The sequence below is a fragment of the Pestalotiopsis fici genome (assembly GCF_000516985.1).
Source record: "Pestalotiopsis fici W106-1 unplaced genomic scaffold PFICI_Scf_9, whole genome shotgun sequence".
NCBI classification, from domain to species: domain Eukaryota; kingdom Fungi; phylum Ascomycota; class Sordariomycetes; order Amphisphaeriales; family Sporocadaceae; genus Pestalotiopsis; species Pestalotiopsis fici.
The window spans coordinates 1981826-2002666 of NW_006917099.1; the positions used below are offsets into that span (position 1 = coordinate 1981826).

At 50.2% G+C, this 20841-nt stretch overlaps 9 protein-coding genes across 9 annotated transcripts; 7 read left to right on the top strand and 2 right to left on the bottom strand.

Moving 5' to 3' along the window:
* Nucleotides 1-288: 288 nt before the first annotated feature.
* PFICI_12031 (uncharacterized protein) lies at nt 289-1239 on the top strand (the record flags this gene model as incomplete). Its single annotated transcript, XM_007840612.1, has 1 exon — nt 289-1239. One exon carries the CDS (start codon nt 289-291, stop codon nt 1237-1239), a length of 951 nt encoding a protein of 316 aa, XP_007838803.1.
* Nucleotides 1240-1911: 672 nt separating this feature from the next.
* PFICI_12032 (uncharacterized protein) lies at nt 1912-4494 on the top strand (the record flags this gene model as incomplete). Its single annotated transcript, XM_007840613.1, has 8 exons — nt 1912-2096; nt 2158-2471; nt 2554-2864; nt 2924-3004; nt 3086-3708; nt 3775-3957; nt 4008-4367; nt 4428-4494. The coding sequence occupies 8 exons, from the start codon at nt 1912-1914 to the stop codon at nt 4492-4494; spliced, it is 2124 nt and encodes a 707-aa protein (XP_007838804.1).
* Nucleotides 4495-4921: 427 nt separating this feature from the next.
* On the top strand, nt 4922-5722 carry PFICI_12033 (uncharacterized protein; the record flags this gene model as incomplete). Its single annotated transcript, XM_007840614.1, has 1 exon — nt 4922-5722. The coding sequence occupies one exon, from the start codon at nt 4922-4924 to the stop codon at nt 5720-5722; it is 801 nt and encodes a 266-aa protein (XP_007838805.1).
* Nucleotides 5723-6063: 341 nt separating this feature from the next.
* PFICI_12034 (uncharacterized protein) lies at nt 6064-9204 on the top strand (the record flags this gene model as incomplete). The annotated part of the gene is made up of 2 exons (XM_007840615.1): nt 6064-8055; nt 8104-9204. 2 exons carry the CDS (start codon nt 6064-6066, stop codon nt 9202-9204), a joined length of 3093 nt encoding a protein of 1030 aa, XP_007838806.1.
* A 40-nt stretch (nt 9205-9244) lies between these two features.
* PFICI_12035 (uncharacterized protein) lies at nt 9245-11137 on the bottom strand (the record flags this gene model as incomplete). Its single annotated transcript, XM_007840616.1, has 6 exons — nt 9245-9896; nt 9962-10301; nt 10358-10580; nt 10634-10959; nt 11014-11046; nt 11104-11137. The coding sequence occupies 6 exons, from the start codon at nt 11135-11137 to the stop codon at nt 9245-9247; spliced, it is 1608 nt and encodes a 535-aa protein (XP_007838807.1).
* Nucleotides 11138-11964: 827 nt separating this feature from the next.
* PFICI_12036 (Monoamine oxidase N) lies at nt 11965-13624 on the top strand (the record flags this gene model as incomplete). Its single annotated transcript, XM_007840617.1, has 4 exons — nt 11965-12139; nt 12195-12442; nt 12501-13310; nt 13379-13624. The coding sequence occupies 4 exons, from the start codon at nt 11965-11967 to the stop codon at nt 13622-13624; spliced, it is 1479 nt and encodes a 492-aa protein (XP_007838808.1).
* A 605-nt stretch (nt 13625-14229) lies between these two features.
* PFICI_12037 (uncharacterized protein) lies at nt 14230-15719 on the top strand (the record flags this gene model as incomplete). The annotated part of the gene is made up of 3 exons (XM_007840618.1): nt 14230-14725; nt 14782-15181; nt 15236-15719. The coding sequence occupies 3 exons, from the start codon at nt 14230-14232 to the stop codon at nt 15717-15719; spliced, it is 1380 nt and encodes a 459-aa protein (XP_007838809.1).
* Nucleotides 15720-16274: 555 nt separating this feature from the next.
* On the top strand, nt 16275-17416 carry PFICI_12038 (uncharacterized protein; the record flags this gene model as incomplete). Its single annotated transcript, XM_007840619.1, has 2 exons — nt 16275-16841; nt 16964-17416. The coding sequence occupies 2 exons, from the start codon at nt 16275-16277 to the stop codon at nt 17414-17416; spliced, it is 1020 nt and encodes a 339-aa protein (XP_007838810.1).
* A 705-nt stretch (nt 17417-18121) lies between these two features.
* On the bottom strand, nt 18122-20709 carry PFICI_12039 (uncharacterized protein; the record flags this gene model as incomplete). Its single annotated transcript, XM_007840620.1, has 3 exons — nt 18122-18680; nt 18732-20081; nt 20156-20709. The coding sequence occupies 3 exons, from the start codon at nt 20707-20709 to the stop codon at nt 18122-18124; spliced, it is 2463 nt and encodes an 820-aa protein (XP_007838811.1).
* Nucleotides 20710-20841: the final 132 nt, after the last annotated feature.

The following is a 20841-nucleotide window of genomic DNA, read 5'->3' on the forward strand; positions in this document are numbered from 1 at the left end:
ACTACTGAGATCAACAGGCTTGTAGGACATGCTTGATATGTCTGGTACGGCAATATTTAGGTATCCCCGAGTGCTCTGCCGTCCGTCGCGTACAACAACCCCGCCGAAATGGTCTCTTGCTTGGAGTATGGATGCATCGCATTGAAAAAAAAAAAAAAGGGTCTTGCTGAGCTCTTGGCAAAGAGTCAATTGAACGCAAGCTCATGATGTCAAGCCGAGTTTTCGCACGTCCATCCCATTGCGCGCCATACCATCATACTCGGCTTGACGAGACTTGCTGACTTTGAGATGAAAATCCTCATTACCGGTGCTGGCGGTTTTCTCGGCCAAATGCTGGCCAAAGAATTGATGAATGACTCCAACCATTACCTGATCCTCACCGACGTCTCAGCAGTCGCCCCACCAGCGTCTTTGCCTCACACTGAGAGGGTGACTGCCATTCAGGCCGACCTCTATGAGAGCTCATCCGTGGTAGTACAACCTGATATAGATGCCGTCTATATACTTCATGGCATCATGTCTTCTGGCGCCGAAGCCGACTTTGAGATGGGATTTAGAGTCAACTTTGATGCCACACGCAATTTGCTGGACCAAATCAAGAGCAAACGGCCTGGCATACGTGTCATTTATGCATCGAGCATTGCAGTATATGGGCGTCCGTTTCCAGACGTCATCACCGAGGGGACCTATCCGACACCAGAGGGCTCGTACGGCAATGAGAAGCTCATGTGCGAGACCATGATCAACGACTATACCAGGCGCGGGTATATCGATGGATTCTCGATCCGGCTGCCAGGTATTGCAATCCGACCAGGTCCTCCAGCGCAGGCAGCAAGCAGCTTTCTGAGTGCAATTATCCGCGAACCCCTGGCCAGCAGAAAATGCACAGTACCCACGGCCGATCGATCAAGTCCTTTCTGGGTCTGCTCACCAAAGATTGCCGTTTTGAATCTTGTACGCCTGCTCACAATCCCATCAACTTGTCTTCCCTCGCACAGGCGGGCTATAAATGCCCCAGGATCCTTGGTAACGATTCAGGAAATGAGGGATGCACTGGTCAAGATTGCAGGAGAGGACAGACTGAAATACGTTGAAGAGGCTGCAGACACGCGTTTCGGCAAACTTGTACAATCATGGCCTCACAACTTTGATGTATCATTAGCACTGAGCGTTGGACTTTTCCCAGCCGAGAGTTTTGAAAGGGCAGTAGAAGACTATATCCAGACTCTTGGCGTATGACTTGTATAAATTTCTCTTAAATAAAAAACCGAATTTCGCCAATAATTCTTAATCCTAATCAATGTATGCAAAATCAAAGTCTTTACTGACTTGAATGTACCTGCCACAGATTATCTGCTTTTGGCACATAATCTTGGGGCGCTCTTTAGTACATTTCTTTCGTCGCTCGATGGGATCAGTCGAGACTCTTTGGCAAATTCCTTGCAAGTGCGTTGAAAATAGTTGAAACTCACATTACTAAACATCAAGACATCTCGTGGCCATTGACGTACATGATCGAGACTTTGTTGCCGAGAAATGCAAAGGCAATTGCCCTCAGATTTATCCCCTATAGAAGTAGCCAGTCTGGCCAAGACCCCAAAAGAATGTGACTTTAGTGAGGGTCTAGGGTGCGGGGTTTCCGGAACCCGCCCGGAGCACTCACTAGCTGTCCCGGTAATAACCTTGAATTCCGCTCATTTTGGCCTGCAAGCCCAACACTTGATACAGGCCGGAAGCAGCAGTTTTTTAGGTCCCGCAGCTTACCCACCACTCACTCAAATGCTACCTAGCAGGTAGGTGCGTAACCTCTGGCGCAACCAAACCATCTTCATGTTTCGACTGGCATAACGATATTGGATTCCTTTTCTCATCAGTTGGACATTGGGCAGCCGCCATTCAATGTGATTCAAGATGCGCAACGCCGCGCTGGGCCAGGCCGCAGGGCCTCCGAGCTCGCGGCGAAAGCGTGCTACGGTCGCGTGCGAAAAGTGCCATTCCCGCAAGGTGAGATGCAATATCAGCACCAAGGGGTTCCCTTGCGCAAACTGCGAGCAGGACGGAGCTTCTTGTACAATCTTTCGTCCAAAGAGAACTCGGTATAGCCTCTTCTCGCCAAGGAAGCTTGCGCCGAGCCCGCGCTGACCGTGAGGCTCGCAGAATTGGTATCGGTCTTTCACCCACATCTCGGACAACGCATGCAGAAAGCTCCAGTTCGCCTCTGCCACAAATGTCTTCTCTCCAGAGTTCAATGCTAGGGAATGTGTCGCTTGCTGCTCAAAACCAGCCGCTGGTGTCGCCGCCCGAAAGTCATGGTAGGAGCATCGGGTGTCATCCGGGACAGGTTATCCCGAGCCCAATGCCAACCCAGACAGACGTGGACGATGGAAGCCCAGATGACCTTGTCAATCCTGGCTCCTTCAATGTGAGCCTCGAGGGCCAAGACGTTCAGGATGCAGTACCCTTTTACGTCGGTATGCCACCATTCCAGCCATGAGACTACATGACAGTCACCTACCTTTTGGGCCGAGGTTTGACATTTCTCGATGTTGATAGGAAATGAGCAAGGCCTAGAACTCATGCTAGACATTTGCCGACCCGAGCGTCTAGAGCGTAATCACTTTGTAGTTCCCTACACTGCAGCAAAATCAACGAGACCAGAGGACATGTCGTACCTGCAGAACAATGGCGTGTTTGACCTACCACCAGAAAATCTTAGATGCGAACTACTGTGGCACTATGTGCATTACATACACCCCATGGTACCAATCGTCGATTTGAATAATCTTTTGCTCGATTGCGCGGCTGGCGGTCCGGTCAAGACCAGCCCGTTGCTTCTATGGAGCATGTTTTATGTCTCGGCAAGAGTTTGTACTCCAGAGAGGAATGAAAAGAACTATGTTGACTTTTTTTCTCCATTTTCTAGACTCTACCTCTTCCATTGGTCAAGGTGGCTGGTTTTCGATCCAACAAGGAAATGCAACATTCATTATATAAAAAGGCAAAGGTTGGTCTTGCTCGCATGTGCCTATGGATTAACAATACACATTTACTATTCTGGTAAAACTTTCAGCCTGACCGTTTCTAGTGCTTATACGACATGGATTTCGAAAAGAACAAAATCACACTCCTTCAGTCTCTCATCTTAATGTCCAACCGGTATGCCGACACGGAGGACCGTACAGGGCCTTGGCATTGGATCGGGGTCGCCATTAGCCTTGGTCATACTATTGGCCTCCACCGCAATCCCTGCCTCGGAAACTCTACAGGTCCGCAGCAGTCATATTTTGAAGCGCAAATGTCTCTATGGAAACGACTGTGGTGGAGTTGCTTCCACCGTGAAACATGGCTTGCGTTGAGCCACGGGCGACCGATGAGAATTCATCCCGAAGATTGCGACATGCCAATGCCCGCAGCAGAAGACATGTGGGCAGGCACATCTCTGCTACCCGACGACATTCGACAGAAATACATTCCAGGACCAGAAGACTGCGCTGCCTTTTCTCAAGTTCACCTTATCAACCTCGGCTTGTCCATTACTCTATCAAAACTCTTACGAGCGCATTACCGGCCAGGAAAGTCTCCATCAATTCAACAAATTAATACCGATGACGCCATGATTCAAGAGCATGCACAACCATGCCGAGAGTATTGCGAGCACTCGAATCCCCTCGTGCAAAATTATGCGTCCCATATCTTGATTCACTACGAGTACGTCCATTTCGCCTTCGCTTATTCTCTACCTACCTGTATCATGCTAATCAATTCCACTGGCAGAGTTTTAATGATTATTCTCTACCGGCCATATCTTCTCAAGCTGCCCAGTTGTAATGGTACAATGAATCTTGAGGACTGGCAAGCTCTGGCGCTGAAAAAAGCAAAACTGGCTGCCGATAACATAAGCACCACTCTCAACAGGCTCACGGCGCTCGAGTTGATTAATCTCTTTGATTCTACCATGTAAGTGCCTTGATTGAGACATGAATACTACAAGTCACTAATAGCTTTAGTATTCTGGCCCTTAAGCCGGCAATGCAGATTTATCTGTTTCTCTCCACCTCGACCAATACCTTTTACCAAAGACATGCCTTTCTCCAGCTTGAGTTTTACATGCTCGTTCTTCGCGAACTGCTTCCTAGTGCCTGGACAGCAAGAATGACCATTGATCTCTTTAGAAAGGCCATGGGAAAGCTAGCAGCAAGACGAGGCCAGGCGACACAGCAATACGGCGATTCAGGATTTCTGCCCGAAAATCCTTCCACCAGCACGGCAGATGAAAATTTTGCCATGCGAGGGAACTGGCCCCCCCTTCCCTGGCAGACTCCCGACGATTACATGATGGACAACATGACCGACTTGTCCATTCCAAAGTGCGTTTCTACTACGCTACCCAATCCTTGACAGGCGAGAATGCTGACCTGCCACAACAGCCTGGGCGAGAGCTGGGACTTTGCACTGGAAACCGTTCTAGACGAAACATTTGAATCAATCAACTGAACCAAGAGATGGTTCATGAGGTGTATGACTCCATGCCCCAGAGAATAATTCAGTTCATTTGGCCCCCTTGCTGTTGGGATTTGGACTGCAATACTAGGGCAGCTATCAAAGGAAAATCGAGGACAGCCTCAAACTCGTACAGACGCAGACAAAGCGTTTGCTGCTAGGGTCGCTTCAGTGGGAAAACTTCATCTGGACGGGGAAAGCCGAGGATAGTTTTGTCAAGGCTGGTCTTGCCTTGATTCTTTTCAAGCCATGAAAGGATTTTGAGAGTTTAAACTTATACCATGGCCAGTAACGGTTTGTAAGTGACCGCTGTAAGCCTTGGTGCTTTATTACGTCCGACGCCACGAAATGATCATTCCCCAAATGAGCATGATTTAGACTCTGCGAGGATTACTTTCGTGCTGGCGGTTTACCTGCAGTAATGGCAGAGCTGCAAGAAGCAAACAAGCTGCACGGGAATGTGACGACCTGTACTGGACGAACCCTGCGGCATGGCATTGAAAACAAGCATTCATGGGATCGGAGAACAATCCGAGCGTATAACCAACCTCTCAAGGAAAACGCTGGGTTTATACATCTCCAAGGTTCTCTGTTTGACTCTGCCATTATGAAGACCTTGGTCATTTCCGACGCTTTTCGAAAACGGTTCCTGCAAGATCCTGGGCATCTGAACACGTTTGAATGCAAAGTCAGGGTCTTTGATGGACCGGAAGATTATAACCAGCATCTGGACGACGAAGCCCCGGGCGAATCTGACCAAAACTTGGTTCTGGTCATGCACGGAGCAGGCCCCGTTGGCTATCCTGGCGCCCCAGAAGTGGTCAATATGCACGCTCCCGCCAGCCTGCTCAAGCTGGGGATCCGTGAGCTGCCCTGCATTGGCGATGGGAGGCAATCAGGAACATCGGGCTCGCCCTCGATACTCCACGCCACGCCGGAAGCAGCCGCCGGGGGCAATCTTGCCATTTTGCGCAACGGCGACATGTTGCGCATCGACCTGGATGCAAGACGCGTGGACCTCCTCCTTACCAGTGAGGAAATACAGTCCAGGAGAGCAGAGATGGAGGACAAGATTAAACAACTGACGCCAGAGTGTCAGACGCCTTGGCGAGATATCTTTCGGAGGGAGACGACCCAGTTGGACCAAGGAATGGTGTTGAAAAGGGCCGTGAAATATCAGAGGATCGCGGATCAATGGCCTCTGCCGAGGCACAATCACTAGATGTGGTGCGACGCGAAATCTCTGTCCTTGTATCAATCATGAGGTTGAGACGTGTGTAGGAGCTGTTCTGTTCATCTCGAGCCAGGTTGTGGCAGTGCTATGCGGTGGAGCGGTGATTGCATGGCCCCCAATGCGTGGCTGCCACGTTGGCCCAAGGCAGATTTTCCCTTGCTTCACCGCCGTATCGTGGGCGCTCATTCAACTCTATATGCAAGACAGTGGACCTCTAGAATAATTTCATGGCCCCGCTAAATTCAATCAATTCCCTCCGAGGCGGGCTTTATACTTGTAGTGACATCGTTGACATGGCTTCTAATAGCGACTCATCGTTCCTTTAGACCATGATTCCCAACCTCATTTCTGCGCCTATGCAGAATTCGGCCTCCATCGTCCATGTGAATCTCGATATATCATTATTCAAGTGTGAGGCGCCGCCCGAATTCCGTCCCATTGGCTCAGCGCTCACCCAACGACGCAAGGACGAGGCCGAACATGGGAAAATCCACGACATAGCGACCAAACTCGGTCGGCTGTTCAACGATATTGTCCCTCCGACGCCAACACTGATCAAAGCCTATGGCTGTCGTGCCTCGGAAATCATGTCTAATCAAGCCATTAACCCGCAAGGCACTGACGCTGATGGATTCTTCAAGGATCATATTGGTGCTGATGCCCGATCCCTTTGGGCGGCTGCTACGTCGGGTCCTTCAGCAATCAGCATGCACTTGCTCGGCTGCATGTTGGCAAAGGCATGGAGCCCTGCAGAGGCCACTGGACTATGGTTTGAGTTGGTGAGGGAAAGACAAAAAGAGATCAAGGCAACGGGCGGCCGAGGTTACATGTATCGGGAGGTGGTGGAAGCGTCGCAACAAGAGATTGAAAGGTCCGAGTTGGCACAGTGGGACTCGAGCATGAGGGCCTGGCTTCGGAGGGCTGAGCAAACAAAGCGATCCCAACATTGCCAGTTCAACTTGATTGCCGGTAATATCAAGCTTCCTTGGACCGCGACTGGGACAACATACCAAAAGGTAATTCAGTCGTGGCTCAGGTCCATGAAGACCATGGAAGATCTCCTCAACAATTTGCCACAAGAAGCTACGGATAGATCACTGTTGCACTCCATTGAGTCATGGCATTTGTATCCCGATCTCCTTGTATTCCAAGGGACGGGCACAGTTCTAGTCCATCTCAATGATCCTCTGCTCCCAAGCTCGGCAATCCTGAGTCTTGGGCTCGAATACACTGGACAGAGCAAACACGAGACAAACAGCTGGTCACTCGCATTGTCCCATTTGAGGCATTACGGATCGTCTGTCAAGGTCACGAGCCCCAGGAGCCAGCCAAGACTAACCATGTCCAAAGTCTGGCTGATTGCCTTGGGCAACATTTTGCGCCAGTGGCAAGTGGAAAACTCGAGGATCCCAGACGCCGTGGACTGGTTTCGCCAGCTAGGCAGTCTTTTACGACGATATCCTAGGGCGGAATCCAAAGCGCTCACATGGCTTTGGAGAATATCAGATGCATGCCACGAGGTCCTCGGTCAAGACGAGCCTGAAAAGGAGCATGATCTATCAGTCATCAAGTATGGCTATCGACGCGCAACACACTTTCTCGACAGCAATCCCATGTTTACTTTGCCATTTTTTGGCCTCTGCAATCCCCACTGCATGTCGGCCATCAAGGTTACGGGAGACATCAACCGGGGAGTGGCCTATTTGCGGGAAGCTTGCTCGAGTGTCAACATGACGGGCTTCAATGCAGCAGTTTGTTATAAAAAACCACTCGTCAAGGGCGTTACATACCACGAATGGGCCACGGTTCAATCCGGTCCGTGGCAGCACCACGACGGGACCGAGGGGAATGGTCACGTGCGATGGATATACTATGCTACCAAGGATGGCGCTGATTCGGCCAAGTATTCTCTTCAGTCGCTGCAGAACCGGAAAGCCGATATTGAACGCCTTGGAGAGGGTTGTTTCATTATCAATGATGCAAAGGAGCAGCCATCTGGGGAACACTTGGCGGATAATCAACATTTAACCTGGAAGAATCCACCATTCTTGTTTGCTGATGGATCTGGAGAAGCTCGAATCGATTCAGTCTCGCAAAATTCGGGAAATCTTGACTTTCAAGTCTGGCTAAAGGAGAAGACAACTTTGCCATCATCATTATCATCATCATCCACACTATCGTCATGGCAGTCCATCTCGATCGGTCTCAATGATGCACAAAAAACTGTCGGAAGTATCAGAGCAAGTACATGCTGGTTGCAGAGTCTCACGGCTACCAAGAATCTATTGGATCACCTATTTTCTATACTACAGGCAAGTAATGTGATTCTCCCCGAATGGAAAAGGACACAAATCTAAATCAAGACTTAGGCAACATCAGAGTTTTCGTGGAAAAAGCCGACCCGCCAGGCTCTGGCTCTCGACTTGGACAACACCATAACTCAGGCAAATGACCAGGGATATGCATCGTACATCCTCATGAGTAATCACAACAAGCCGTCGACGCAATATCTTGCTTCTCTAAGGATACTTGAGCTTGCAACGCACATATATGGTCAATTGCACACGGCCACCATATCTCCACGTATTGTCACGCTCAAATTGAATGATGCTCTCTGGATACCCGCTGGTCTGCGCGCATGCGTCGACTCGGGGGATGGAGAGTCTGTGCGGTACCAGTCGGCAGAAGACTGGGCCGTGGGCCTCACGAGAGCCCAGACCTTTGCGTGCATTGCCATGTTCGAGTCTGGTCGCTTCAATGTCGACCCTGGCCAGCTAGAAGAGGTTGTGGCTCTAGGCGCTGAAGATTCGTTATTCGTTGCCGGCATCCTCCTTTCTGACCCCGGATCGTCGGATGCTGCATCGCAAGTACACCATTTGATTGGAAACACGGGCCACTCTGGCATGGTCTTGTTGGTGGCGCCACTGGAGCCAATGGTCCGAGGAACCGCTTACGATCCGTATAGCGTCAAGCATCGGCCCTTTGATGGTAGACGTCTAGATGCTTTTGAAAACTCTTCACTTCACTTGTCATTTACAGAGTGGAAGTTTCCAATCGAATGGCAGTGTACCGGGGAGATTGACCAGGAGCTCTTTCTGCTTGAATCAGTATTGTCAGTCAGGCAAGGAGGAAAAAGGATCGGAGATATCGATGTGCTTCAATTCGAGAGGAGTCCGTACATTGTCTTTGCCCCTCCAGACAGTTGCGCATGCAAGGACAAGGAACATTCAGTGCTGGGTGATGTTGTCAGCATCAACTCGTGGGATGAGCTGCTGGATCCCCCGGGAACTCCGAGCATTGTTCATGCGCATGGAAACTGGCCGGCAAGACTTGCCGTGGCAGCTTTGCTATCTCAGCTAGGAAAAGGTCACTGTATCGCAATCATGAAGGGGGGAAACGTGTGTTGGAGTTGCTTTCGGGAAGAATTCTCAGTGCCTGAACCCCACATGCCAGAGTTCATAATAGACTAAAAGCTAGGTAACAAGAATAAGAATTATCCTCTACACATCATCAAGTCTTGGTCCATGAAAATGTTTCCTGGCGTGTGCAAACCAATTGATACAGCCAAATAGAGCCATTACTGCTAAAACAGCGACGCCATAATCTGGAAAATTGTAAGCATGACTCTTGTGAGATTGGAACAATGCACTTGCTCATATTGTCGCCCGTGGACGGTAGCGTGGTCGGAAAATCGTAGAATACGAGTGCCAGAACGGCCGTGGCGACAGTCATGATATTCGCCACGTACCCCAGAGCGTTGGGTACGGCAAAGGCTCGATTCTTGGGCAGAATCTTGGCTGATCTCTTTCTAAACATGACGAGCGCTGCCGGGATGGCGTACGTCATGTGCTGTAGCGTCAAGCCCGTGCCGATTATTGCGTTGAAAGCCGATGTCGATCCGAGGTAGACGCAGCCAATGATGAACATGATGCCAAAGTTCACGAGGAGAGCATAGACTGGTACCTCTAGGTCTGGATGCACCCGTTTGATCAGAGTGTCTCCCCAGCATGCACTGTCGCGAGCAAACGACCATGTCAGTCGCGACGCTGTTTGGTGTGCGCCGTTCAAGGCAAAGATGACTGCCAAGAGGAGTAGGCACAGGAAAAAGTTGGCAACTGTTCTAGAAGATGTCGCTTGATACCAAAGTTCATAGATTGGGACTCTAAGATTCAGTCAGAAAGCTGTCATGTGCTTTGGAATAGAGTCTAGACGAATGCTCCAACTCACCCAGTACTCGTAGAAACGACCATTTCAAAGTCTTGCACGCAGTAGACCATGGCAATCATGAATGCAAAAGAAGTGACAAAACCAATGGTAATAGTACTTAGCAAGGCTCGCGGGATCACAATGGCGGCATTTGTGCACTCCTCGGCCAAGTGCAGGGCGCCGTCGATACCCGCGTACATGTAGTTGGGAGAGACGAGACCAATCAAGAAGGCGACGGCATCCGAGTCCCAGCCACTGCCATTGAGCAAAGTGTTCCAGACAAAAGCAGACTCTTGGTATGTAGGAGCGCGCGCAACACAAGTGATGAGGATTGCCGCAAAGCTGAGTATCGACACGGCCACTAGATCATGGTAAGCAGAAGGATCATCTAGTGCTTGGTTCAACGTTTAAACTTACGTGCCAGGGTATGTACCCAAAGAGTATGTTTGAGCACAAATATATTGTACAAAAGAACCAGCAGGTTGAATATCTGGTATAAAAGAAACACATGCCACGGCTGAGCAATATACTCGTCGTTGAAAAATGGTACCATGCCGAGGATGAGTTGCGGTCCAATGATGGCGATTCCGGAGCAAATGGTAATCCACGAAAAGACATTGACGGTCCCGCAAAAGTAGCTCTAGTCGGTCCGTGTCAGCCCACATCATGCTTGATACAAAGCACAAAACATACAAGACCGCGACTCAGTTTCTTGGGCGCCAAGATTGACGTCCAGTGATACTGCCCGCCCGCCGTCGGATAGACACTGGCGAGTTCTGCCAGCGTTATAGCACAGCAGCCGACGAGCAGGAACATGACAATCGGGCCATAGATGAGAATAGCGGGACCTCCGAGGGTGATGGCCAGTGCTATAGTGGCAGCGATACCCGCCCAGCTGTTGCAGATGATCCAGCTTGCTGATATCGTCTCCCATAGCGTCATGGGTCGAGTACGATGGACATTACTCGACACATTGACACCTGTCAGACTGAGGATCTGACCTTGTTGGTTGGTCGTTTCTGTCCGGTGGGTTTAGTGCTGATTGCAAGGCTCGATTTGAGAGTTTTGCTCACGTAATTCCAAGTCTGGAAGGGCATGTTTGCCGTCTTGAGAGTATTGTCAATGATCCCACTTAGAACAGGAGGTATATCCAAAGTACATACCTGCGGATTTGCTCTTGATATCGCTACAAGACATTTTGTCCTGATTAAGAAAAGTGAACATGTGCCGGAATGCAACACCATTCAATCAAGGAGACAAGTCTTGCTAGGCAGCCTTTATAATGCACCTGCATTATTACACAGGAGATTAGCTATCTTTCCAACCTCTCATCGTCACCGTCACCGTTGAGATAACGAAAAGGCTATACCACATTGGCAGTTGGAAAATGTTCTCGGTCTGATATGCCATGAGCAAGGGGTATAGCATCCCGTGATGAGATGTAACCGATACTCATGGAAACGCCAAGATGACTTTCGCCAGGATGAATGTGGAATCTGTTCCTGGTCGTGTCTTGATAAACTCAAGTCAATGAAAGTTTGGCAAATTTCATCAGCTCAGAGAATAAGGCCGTCTTCTCCCTTTATTGCCCAGAACAGGTATGGCTGACTCGCCAGCCAGTGCCGTAGTGCCAGAAGCGGATCAGAGGTTTCTCACATTATTGCCCATATCAGGAATAGAGGATTGTGGGGAAGTGGGCATCTACGGGTATACTATCGTGAGCAACCCGGGAATGGTATTTAGGAGGCGATTTCTTGTAACCGAGTGTTTTGTATAGCATCTCACTTTATTGCCCAAAATTGGAAATTTCGTCTGATTGGTGATAAGCATCTCTCAATATTGACCATTTTGGGAAGATTCCATAATAATAAAAGATCGTGGGAAAAGAATCGAGTGACGAGAATTTTCGTTCCTCTTGACATAAATTAACCATTTACCCATAATCATCATGGACTCGCCAGCAATTTGTTTTTCGAGCATTGTTCAAGCGACCCTTCCATCAAGACCTTCTTGACAATCAAAACATGACGAGTCGCGACGGATTTTCGTGGACGCCACAAGAAGGGCTCAAGCCCGGCGTTCCTTCCTTGGGAGTCATTCAACCACCAACAAACATCACCTCCACGGCCAAGTATGATCTGATTGTAGTAGGCGCTGGGTATTGCGGTTTGACAGCTACCCGCGATGCTACCTTGGCAGGTAAAATCACTCGACGTGAGCAGGACGCAATTCAGTGACTGATCCTCAGCTATAGGGCTCAATGTCTTGCTGCTAGAAGCTAGGGATCGTATCGGTGGCAGATCATGGTCCTCGAATATCGGTGGCTATCCCTTTGAAATGGGCGGTACGTGGGTTCATTGGCATCAGCCGCATGTCTGGCGTGAGATAAGCAGATATGGGTTGAGTACGGCACTTGAAAGCTCTTTTGACTTTTCTCGCGGCGTGAACCACTTTCGCCTAAACTCTGCGACCTCGAGTACGACCAGAAGCCACGACGACGAGGTGAGCTCCTCTCGGACACAGAAAGATTATCTTGCTGACGAAACCTGATATGCGGCAGGATAAACTTCTTGCTTCCGGTCTGGAAAAGTTTGTCAACGTGGATGGCGCACACGGACGAAATATCATGCCCCAGCCTCACGATATCTTCCACAACGAGCAATCACGCGTATTCGACAGCATGTCGGCACAGGATAGACTCGACCAAATTGCCAACGATTTGACACCAGACGAGCGAACGACGGTAGAGGCTTTTGTGCTACTCTGCAGCGGCGGTACCCTTTCAAACATGAGCTTTCTCGAGTTTCTTCACTGGTGGGCCCTGTGTGGATTCACCTACCAAGGCTGTCTCGACATGTTGATTACATACAAGTTCCGACAAGGCCAGTCGAGCTTTGCTCGTCACTTTTTCCAAGAAGCTTCGAAAACGGGACGATTGTCGTATTCCTTTTCCACTCCTCTCGCGTCGATTGAAAACTCGTCGACTGGCGTCAGCGTCACTACCCGAGCCGGAGCGACCTTTACGGCATCTCGCATCATCTGTACCGTCCCTCTCAACGTCCTCGGCACCATCAGGTTCGACCCGCCACTTGCAAAGGGCAAGCAAGAGGCAATCGGTATTGGCCATGTCAATCAGTGCGTCAAGGTCCATGCCGAGATCAAGAACAAGGACATGCGTTCATGGAGCGGTATTACACATCCGCATAACAAGCTGGTATATGCCATTGGAGACGGCACGACGCCCAGTGGGAATACCCACATTGTATGCTTTGGTGCTGCGCAGAACCATATCCAAGCCGAGGAAGATATTGAGCAGACAATCAATGCAGTAGAAGCCTTGGCACCCGAGATGCGCGATATTCAACGGCTAGTCAGTGACTCCCTCCCTACGATTTTCTAAACGTGTACCTTGCACCTACTGACCATTTCGAGCCGCAGGTGTTTCACAACTGGGCCAAGGACGAGTTTGCCAAAGGAGCTTGGTTCTTTTCGCCGCCCCGATTGCTTGCTGATCACCTCGACGACATGAGAGCTCGACATGGAAATGTGCTGTTTGCCAACTCGGACTGGGCAGTAGGTTGGCGCAGCTTCATCGACGGCGCCATTGAAGAGGGAACGCGAGCGGCTGCGGAAGTGGTTAGCGAATTGCTCAACGAGCCTGGAGTAGCCCGCCCAAACCTTTAAAGTAGGGGAGGGAGTCCTGGGGCGATCCAACCGACTCAGCTACCCTAACCTAGTTCAAAGTCAATATGTTGGTGGGCACCTGGACATTCTTTGGCCTGTTGAAACAATCGGATCATGACCCAGAGGTTATTGTCGATGACTTGGTCAGAAAAGTCTTGGATTAATGTCGACATCAAGGCACTCTGAATGTATCAAGAGGTGCGAATTTCAAGACATGCCTACATCATGGATCTATCTGTAGGTATACACAATATTTAGTGCACGAGTGATGAAACCTGGCAGTGAACTGGAGCATTGGATGCCACTAATAGGGCGCCAACTAGAACAGGTTTAGGGGTTGCTTGTTGCTCCATGGAGCTTCGGTAGCTTCCATTCGTCCACTGAAAAGCTCCACAATCCAGGCGACTCTTGGATACGGATGAAAAGTACCAGCCAATTGATCTCGGCAGACCCTTCTTCATGTGCTCGAGACTTTTACTCAACCTCGAGCTGCAACATCAATCGACCTCTGGAGCTTCATTCTGCAAGAATTAATCGTAGTGTATTATTTCTTTTCCCCGTAATAAACAATCAGTGTCAAGGCCCGCCAGTATGACCTACCGACAATGACCCCTCCAAAGACAAAAGGCTGTTTTCAGTGCTCGAGGCGTCGCATCATTTGCGATCTAGGCCAGCCTCACTGCAGAAAATGTAAACAAAAGGGACTCGAGTGCTCTGGTCTGGGTCGGATTCGTTTCGTTCCCGGTGTCGCATCCAGAGGAAAATTCAAAAACTCCCGAATACCGGCGATTCAACAGGTGTCAGAGGAGCAGCAAATACCAGCTCCAGCGCCCTGCAGTACCGTTGCGGGGCGCAGGGAAATCCTACTCGCAGTGCGTCCAAGTCACTCCGACACTGGTGAAAAGGACCCCGAATCCCCTTTGGCTCAAGAGGTGGATCTATTATTCAGTTCGCCTATAGCAGAACAAAGTCAAGGAGATGAAACTGCTTCCATTGCCATTCTCCAAAAGGCAGCTCAACAATTGTCGCAAGCCGTCTACCCAACCCCTCAAGCATGGCTTCCTCCGATAGGACATCATGCGCGAATGCTTCTATCACATTGTACGCAGCCAATTTACAGAACCCCAGAGGTTTTCCCGGTTAACATTTATTCCTAGTTTCAAACGCGGTCGCCCCAGTCATGGTTGTCATTGACGGTCTGAAGAATGGATATCGAGAGTTCATTCTACCATTGGCATGTCAAGACAATCTCCTTCAGCGCGCTGTCGGAGTCGTTGCAGCCCAACATCTCAGTCAATCGCAGCCACAGCTCAAGAGTGCCGCTGAAAAGGGCCAAAAGGCCATAATTGACCGATTGCAAAGAGATGCATTGAGCGGAACGTCGGTATTTACCACAACCACCTGGATAGCTCTCATTGTTCTTCTCGTCGGAGAGACCATAAATCCAAGTTCGAGCTTTGCTCCGTTGCTGCGAATGTTGCTGCTTACAGCTCAAAATTGTAACGAGGATACAATTCCACGCGAATTGCATGACTTTTTGACTCAGCAAACCCACATGTAAGGCTTCTTTCAGGAATACAATTATGTACGCTTTATTGATCATTGCTGTAGGTTTGAGATTATTGCGCGTCCACAACTCAGCGAGCAAGAAGGAGTAGAGATTATTTCCCAGTCGCTTTTCAATCGCCTTGACTGGATACCACACGATTTCCCCCCTGGTTCGGAACATAACCTAGCAGTCGAAATATCTCACAAGACTTTTGTGGAAGCATTTCAAATCTATCTCGGACGCGCCAAGGGCGATTCAACGAATACACATGCTTCAGTCAAGAAGCTGCGCAGCCTCGTATCCCAACTATCACCTTCCGCTCATGGAGCCCATGCCCTCGTCTGGCCTTGTTTCGTGGCAGCAATCGAAAGCGTCGATCCGGATGACCGTGCCTTTTTTCTCCAGAGGCTGGCTCAGATCCATTCTAGAACAAGATTTGGCAATGTTCAAGCTGCGATTGACTCGATACCTCGAATATGCGATTTGAATGAGACTAGTAGCTGGACCTCGAGCCTCGCAGATGCCCTTCCAGTCTTGATCATGTAGGGCCAGAACGAAAGTATTCGACGGTGATCTTTTTTGGCACCACAATCCGGTTTGCACTGCTTTTTCAAAACGACGAACCCCCATTCATAAAGCCCAAAGCAGACAGATACGAGTTCCTGGCCAGTTGCCCTGATATCGTCGCACTTGATAGCTCATGTTCCACTTTCAAGCGGCACAGACGGCACAGAGCCATTGCGGGCCGAACCGTCAAATGCCGATGAATCCTGCCAAATTTCATGCCAAGGAACATGTTTTGAACAAAATATGGAATCAGCCCAAACTTTGACCTCCTTGATAACTCTATGGAAATCTGCCAAGCATTCAGCTGAGCTGAACCATGCCCTCGGAGGCAATGTGGGGTGAGTCCATTGGGTCGAGACTTGCCTAGATAGGGCTGAATATTGTAATAGTACAACGAGTGGCTGGCTGAGACATTAGACGAAACAATCAAAAGGACATATAAAGAGAGCGTCTCCCTTGGCATTTATCGTCTTTTGAATTCGTCTGCGCATTCATTCCCTGGTAGTAGGTGAGCACAACCGGCCGAAAATCATCATGTTGCCCAAGATCACACTCGGCGCTCTGCTACCTCTGGTCAGCTTTTTTGGACCAGTACATTCATGGCAACAAGAAGTCCATAACCAAATTGGCTTCATGGCCGACGAAATGATTAGCACTGCGACGCGAGAAATGGTTGCCTCAATCCTAGAGCCCGAGTACCAGGGGTCCCTGGGCCGTGCCGCTGGATGGGCCGATACCGTGCGCAGAAATCCACATCCTTACAGCTATACCTGGCATTTCATCAGCGCGCGTGACAATCCGCCAGACGATTGTGGTTTATACTACCACCGTGATTGTCAAAAGGGCGGCTGTGTGGTTCAACAAATTTCAAACCAGACAAAGATTCTCGAGAAATGTCTGAGAGCGCAGCAGAATGGCCGTATTGATGCAAAGGGAGACTACAACAGCAGGTCACCGGGCAAGATTGTATGCTCCGAGGCGTTGAAATGGGTCACGCACTTTGCCGGAGACGTTGCGCAGCCGTTGCACACGTCCAACCGGGCAACGGGCGGCAATTCCATCAAGGTCAAGTTTAATGGAACAGACTCGGATTTACACAAGGTGCGTACGACGGAATTTTGTGCAAATATTGCGCGGACAGGTCCATTTCCGTCTTGCCCGCCATGCACGTCGAATCGCACAGATCTACAGTACCTACATGAAGCTAACAGTCAGTTACGCAGGTGTGGGACCGCGATATTTTATACGCCTTGGCACCGTTACCCAACGGCCCGCCCGCAACGTCTCTACATCCATTCTTTGCAGGTCTCGTCTCGCGGATCCGGGACGACGCGTTCCGCTCGCCGCGGTCGACCTGGGCCATGTGCGACTTTGACGCGCGGAGAGACACGTTTTGCCCCGAGCAGTGGGCGCGGGACTCGAACGCCATTGTCTGCGACTACGCCTATGGCAGGTACGTCGAGGGCAGCGACTTGTTTCTCGGCAGCGATCGGTATGCCCAGGGCGCCATGCATATTGTAGAGCAGCAGATTGCCAAGGCCGCCTTTCGGTTGACTGGGTGGCTGGATGCCCTCGTTGAAAGAGTATCTGCCGAAGCCGACGGACCAGACGGCAGTAGCAGAACAGACGAGAGCCGGGACAAGCCGAGAATTCAAAGCACCAGCAACGAACTGTAAAGGCAGAGAAGCAAAACGAAATGATTTCTATTATTGGATGGGAAACACGTGTGGATCAAGGCTCCATTCCGTCGAGGGGAAAACGGGACTGCCGGGAGGTAGTATAGCTCTGTACTATAAATACCGAATCGTCAACGCCTGGACCCCCGGAAATTCGGTTATCGCTAGCATCAAAAAGATATAATGACAACGGATATCGATATTTCAAATTCTTTTCTGGAACCCGGGCCCTCCGTTATATTACGTTGCAGTGCCAAGTTTGGTTTACATGCACGTGAGGTGGTTACACTGCGCCATGTCTTGGTCTACTTTGTTTTCAACCGTGTCGATGCATTATACAAAGTATAGTCTGTAACGGGCTGAGGCAAGGGCATTGAGAGGGTGGCAATACGGCAAGTCTTGGTGGCCGTGAACAAGCTCGGAATCCAGGTTCGTCTTTTGATCTGGTAATGATTTCCTCGAATGGTAATCTCGAGAGGCTGGGGTGAGTTGAAAAGGGCCCCATTCAGTCCAATCAAGGTTTATATATATTGCCTTGCATGCATGTAATCCACACGAAATGTGGAGGAAATTCAGTCCAGCACCCCGGCAAATGTTGGACTGCAAAAAGATTTATTTGTCATTTTTTACTATTTGTCATGAAAGGGAACCAGGATCAACTCTCTTGGTTTTCCCAATATTTTCCTTGACTCAAAACTTTGCTTCTCAAAGTAATTTCGTCTGGAGCCTCAACGTCTTGATCAAAATGGCATCCCTCAGGTTCCCCAAAATGATTTCAATCACCTGCTTGCCGCCACCCATTATGACGCCCGTCGCAAGCATGACACGCCCGACGTGCTTTTCCTGAAACGTCTCGAGCATGGACGTGGTTGTCTTGAGGACATTGTTGTAAATGGTACGGTCCTCCTTCTTGCTGGGTTCGGGGGCCTTGTTGATGAGTAGCAGGATCGACGCCTCCTTGAACCAAGGCGAGTCAATGACGGCCTCGACATTTTTTATCGTCTCCAGCACTTGCCCCGAATGTTGGCATTCCTCCATGTCAATCACAAAAACGACAAAGACGGCTGCCTCGAACTGGTGAATCCATTTGCCCTTTTTGCCCGACAGTCCACCGACGTCGATGAACTCCACCCCGATTTCCGCGTCCTTGATCCTTATGACGTTGACGCCTCTCGTCTTGGCCATGTATGTCGTTGTATGTAGGATATCTAGCTCACTGGGCTTATAATCCTGGGCCGATATCCGTGGTATTGAATCAAAGTAACTGCGAGGCACGGTTAGTCATGGTTCCATTTGCAATCCAGAGTGCACTCACTGTTTTGCAGGTCCCGGCCAGTGTGCCCTTTTATCAAAGGAAGACTTTTGAATGAGGTCCGATACGAGCGAGTCCGAGACAATCGTCTGCAGTGCCTCATAGAACCGTTCATCCAATTCTCTTGCTGGCCAGGTATTTATACCATGATCCGGGAGATACTCCTCTATCAACTCGACATAGGCCCACAGGTATCTTGAATCCTTGCGTACCTCGGCAATCCGCATCTGCTCCACAAGCGCGTGGATGCATTTGGCCATGTTTGACATGATGACAATCCGATAGTCGAGCAGATCTTGCTCCGACAGCTTCTTTTGCTCCTTTCGATGTGCTGCCGACAAGAGGTATGATCGTGACTCGGATCCCAGTAGCAAGATTTTGTACTCGTTTTGCTTCTTCTTCTTCTTTTCCTTTTTCAAATCTTGGTCAATGGCGCGCGACCGCTTCTGGGGCTCGCTCCCTCCACTCGACGCCGAGGAAAGTCCACGCCGCAGCCACTTGCTCTTGAGTGACGGATTTTGTTCTTTCAGTGACATGGTACGAAAGGTCGAGGCCAATGTCGTGTCACTGGCAATGGAGGAGCTTGGGCTTGTGACTGTAAATTTGTCCTGGGGATCGATTGGTGTCAGGGCGCTCCAGTCAACCAGCACTTTTCCGCTATCCATGGGCGAGTGGACTGGATCGACACTAAACTTGTCCCTGGTCTCGACGGGTATTTGGCTAGGACCGGAAACCATCTTTTCATCCACCTGTGGTAGTGTTGATATGCTAAACTTTTCCCTCGTTTCGACGGATGTACTACCTGAGCCGGAACCACGATACCTTGCATCTTTTCCTGAAGGTATTATGCTGAATTTCTCCCTAGTCTCGACGGGTCCTCTGCTTGGCCCAGCCACGGCTTCCTTCTCGTGTGTTGTGGGTGTAGGCGGTATTACACTAAACTTGTCATGTGTTTCCACGCGGTATTCCTCGGCCAAGAACTTGTCAGCCTCCTCGGCATGACTGGTGTAAACAGCTACGGCTTTACCGCTGCTCGAAGTTTGGGCCTCCGTTGGGTGGGCCTCTGTTGGGTGGGCCTCCATTTGGTAACCCAACGCTTCATCCACCGTCGTTGGTTGATGAGGCCACTGATGATATGCATGTGTGGTGAAATGTGGATCATAGCTTGAAGACCCGGTCGATGTGCTATGAGGTGAAAAGTCTGCTGGCGAAGATGTTGATGATGAAGGTGATGAGAGTATAGAAGTGGCGTCTCTGTTTGCATAAACCCACGCCGCCGTCTCCTCCATGGCTTGAAAAATGACGTGGGTTTGCGGAGATGCAAGAATATATTCTTGCTGGGAAATTGCAGCGCTGTCCAAAAAGTCAGTGAGTTGCAAGACGAGGAATTTCAGCTAGCCAGTATTTCTCATGTACTCCAAACTCACCTATTGCAGACTTGCTGGATCAGCGTCCAGGCTGCCATGTGATGCTGTATGACTGGTAGTGCTTCCTCGAGTTTTGACGCCTTGGAAGAGGACGACGGCGAATGTTGTATCGAACTGCTGGGGCGATGTCCCGATAACGATTGCTGCGGTTGAGCCATGGGGTTGGCATCCTTTTTGGAACTCCTCATTCTCATCATGAGCTTGGACATGCTCCTCCTCGGCCCGCTAGCGGCTAGTCGATGCTGCTGGAGTATATCGCCGTCTATCCTCGCAATGAGCGGCCGACAACAGGTAATGCACCGGTCCAGATAGAGGACTAGCTGAACATGTAGAGCGGGCGCTCCATATTGCGAAGCGATGGCCTGTTCGACGCGATATTTGGTCTGACTGACGACACCCTGCAAGGTGAGAAGTTGGTTTTCTAGCGATAAGACGGTCGCGTCGTCGTAGCCCCATTTCCGTCGCAACTCGGCGGCACTCGCGAGCGTCGTCGCCACGGCCTCGAGCACACCCAAAAGACCAGTCACGGTGTCGGCGATGGCGAGCGACGCCATATCGTCCGTCGCTGGTTACCTCTTCCAGGCGCTGTCGGGGAGGGCGGGGAGTTTTGCGCAACGCTACGCAACCGACGGACGGCGCGACCCCGTCCGTTGGGCGGCAACGATGTGTAATGAAACAAAACGACG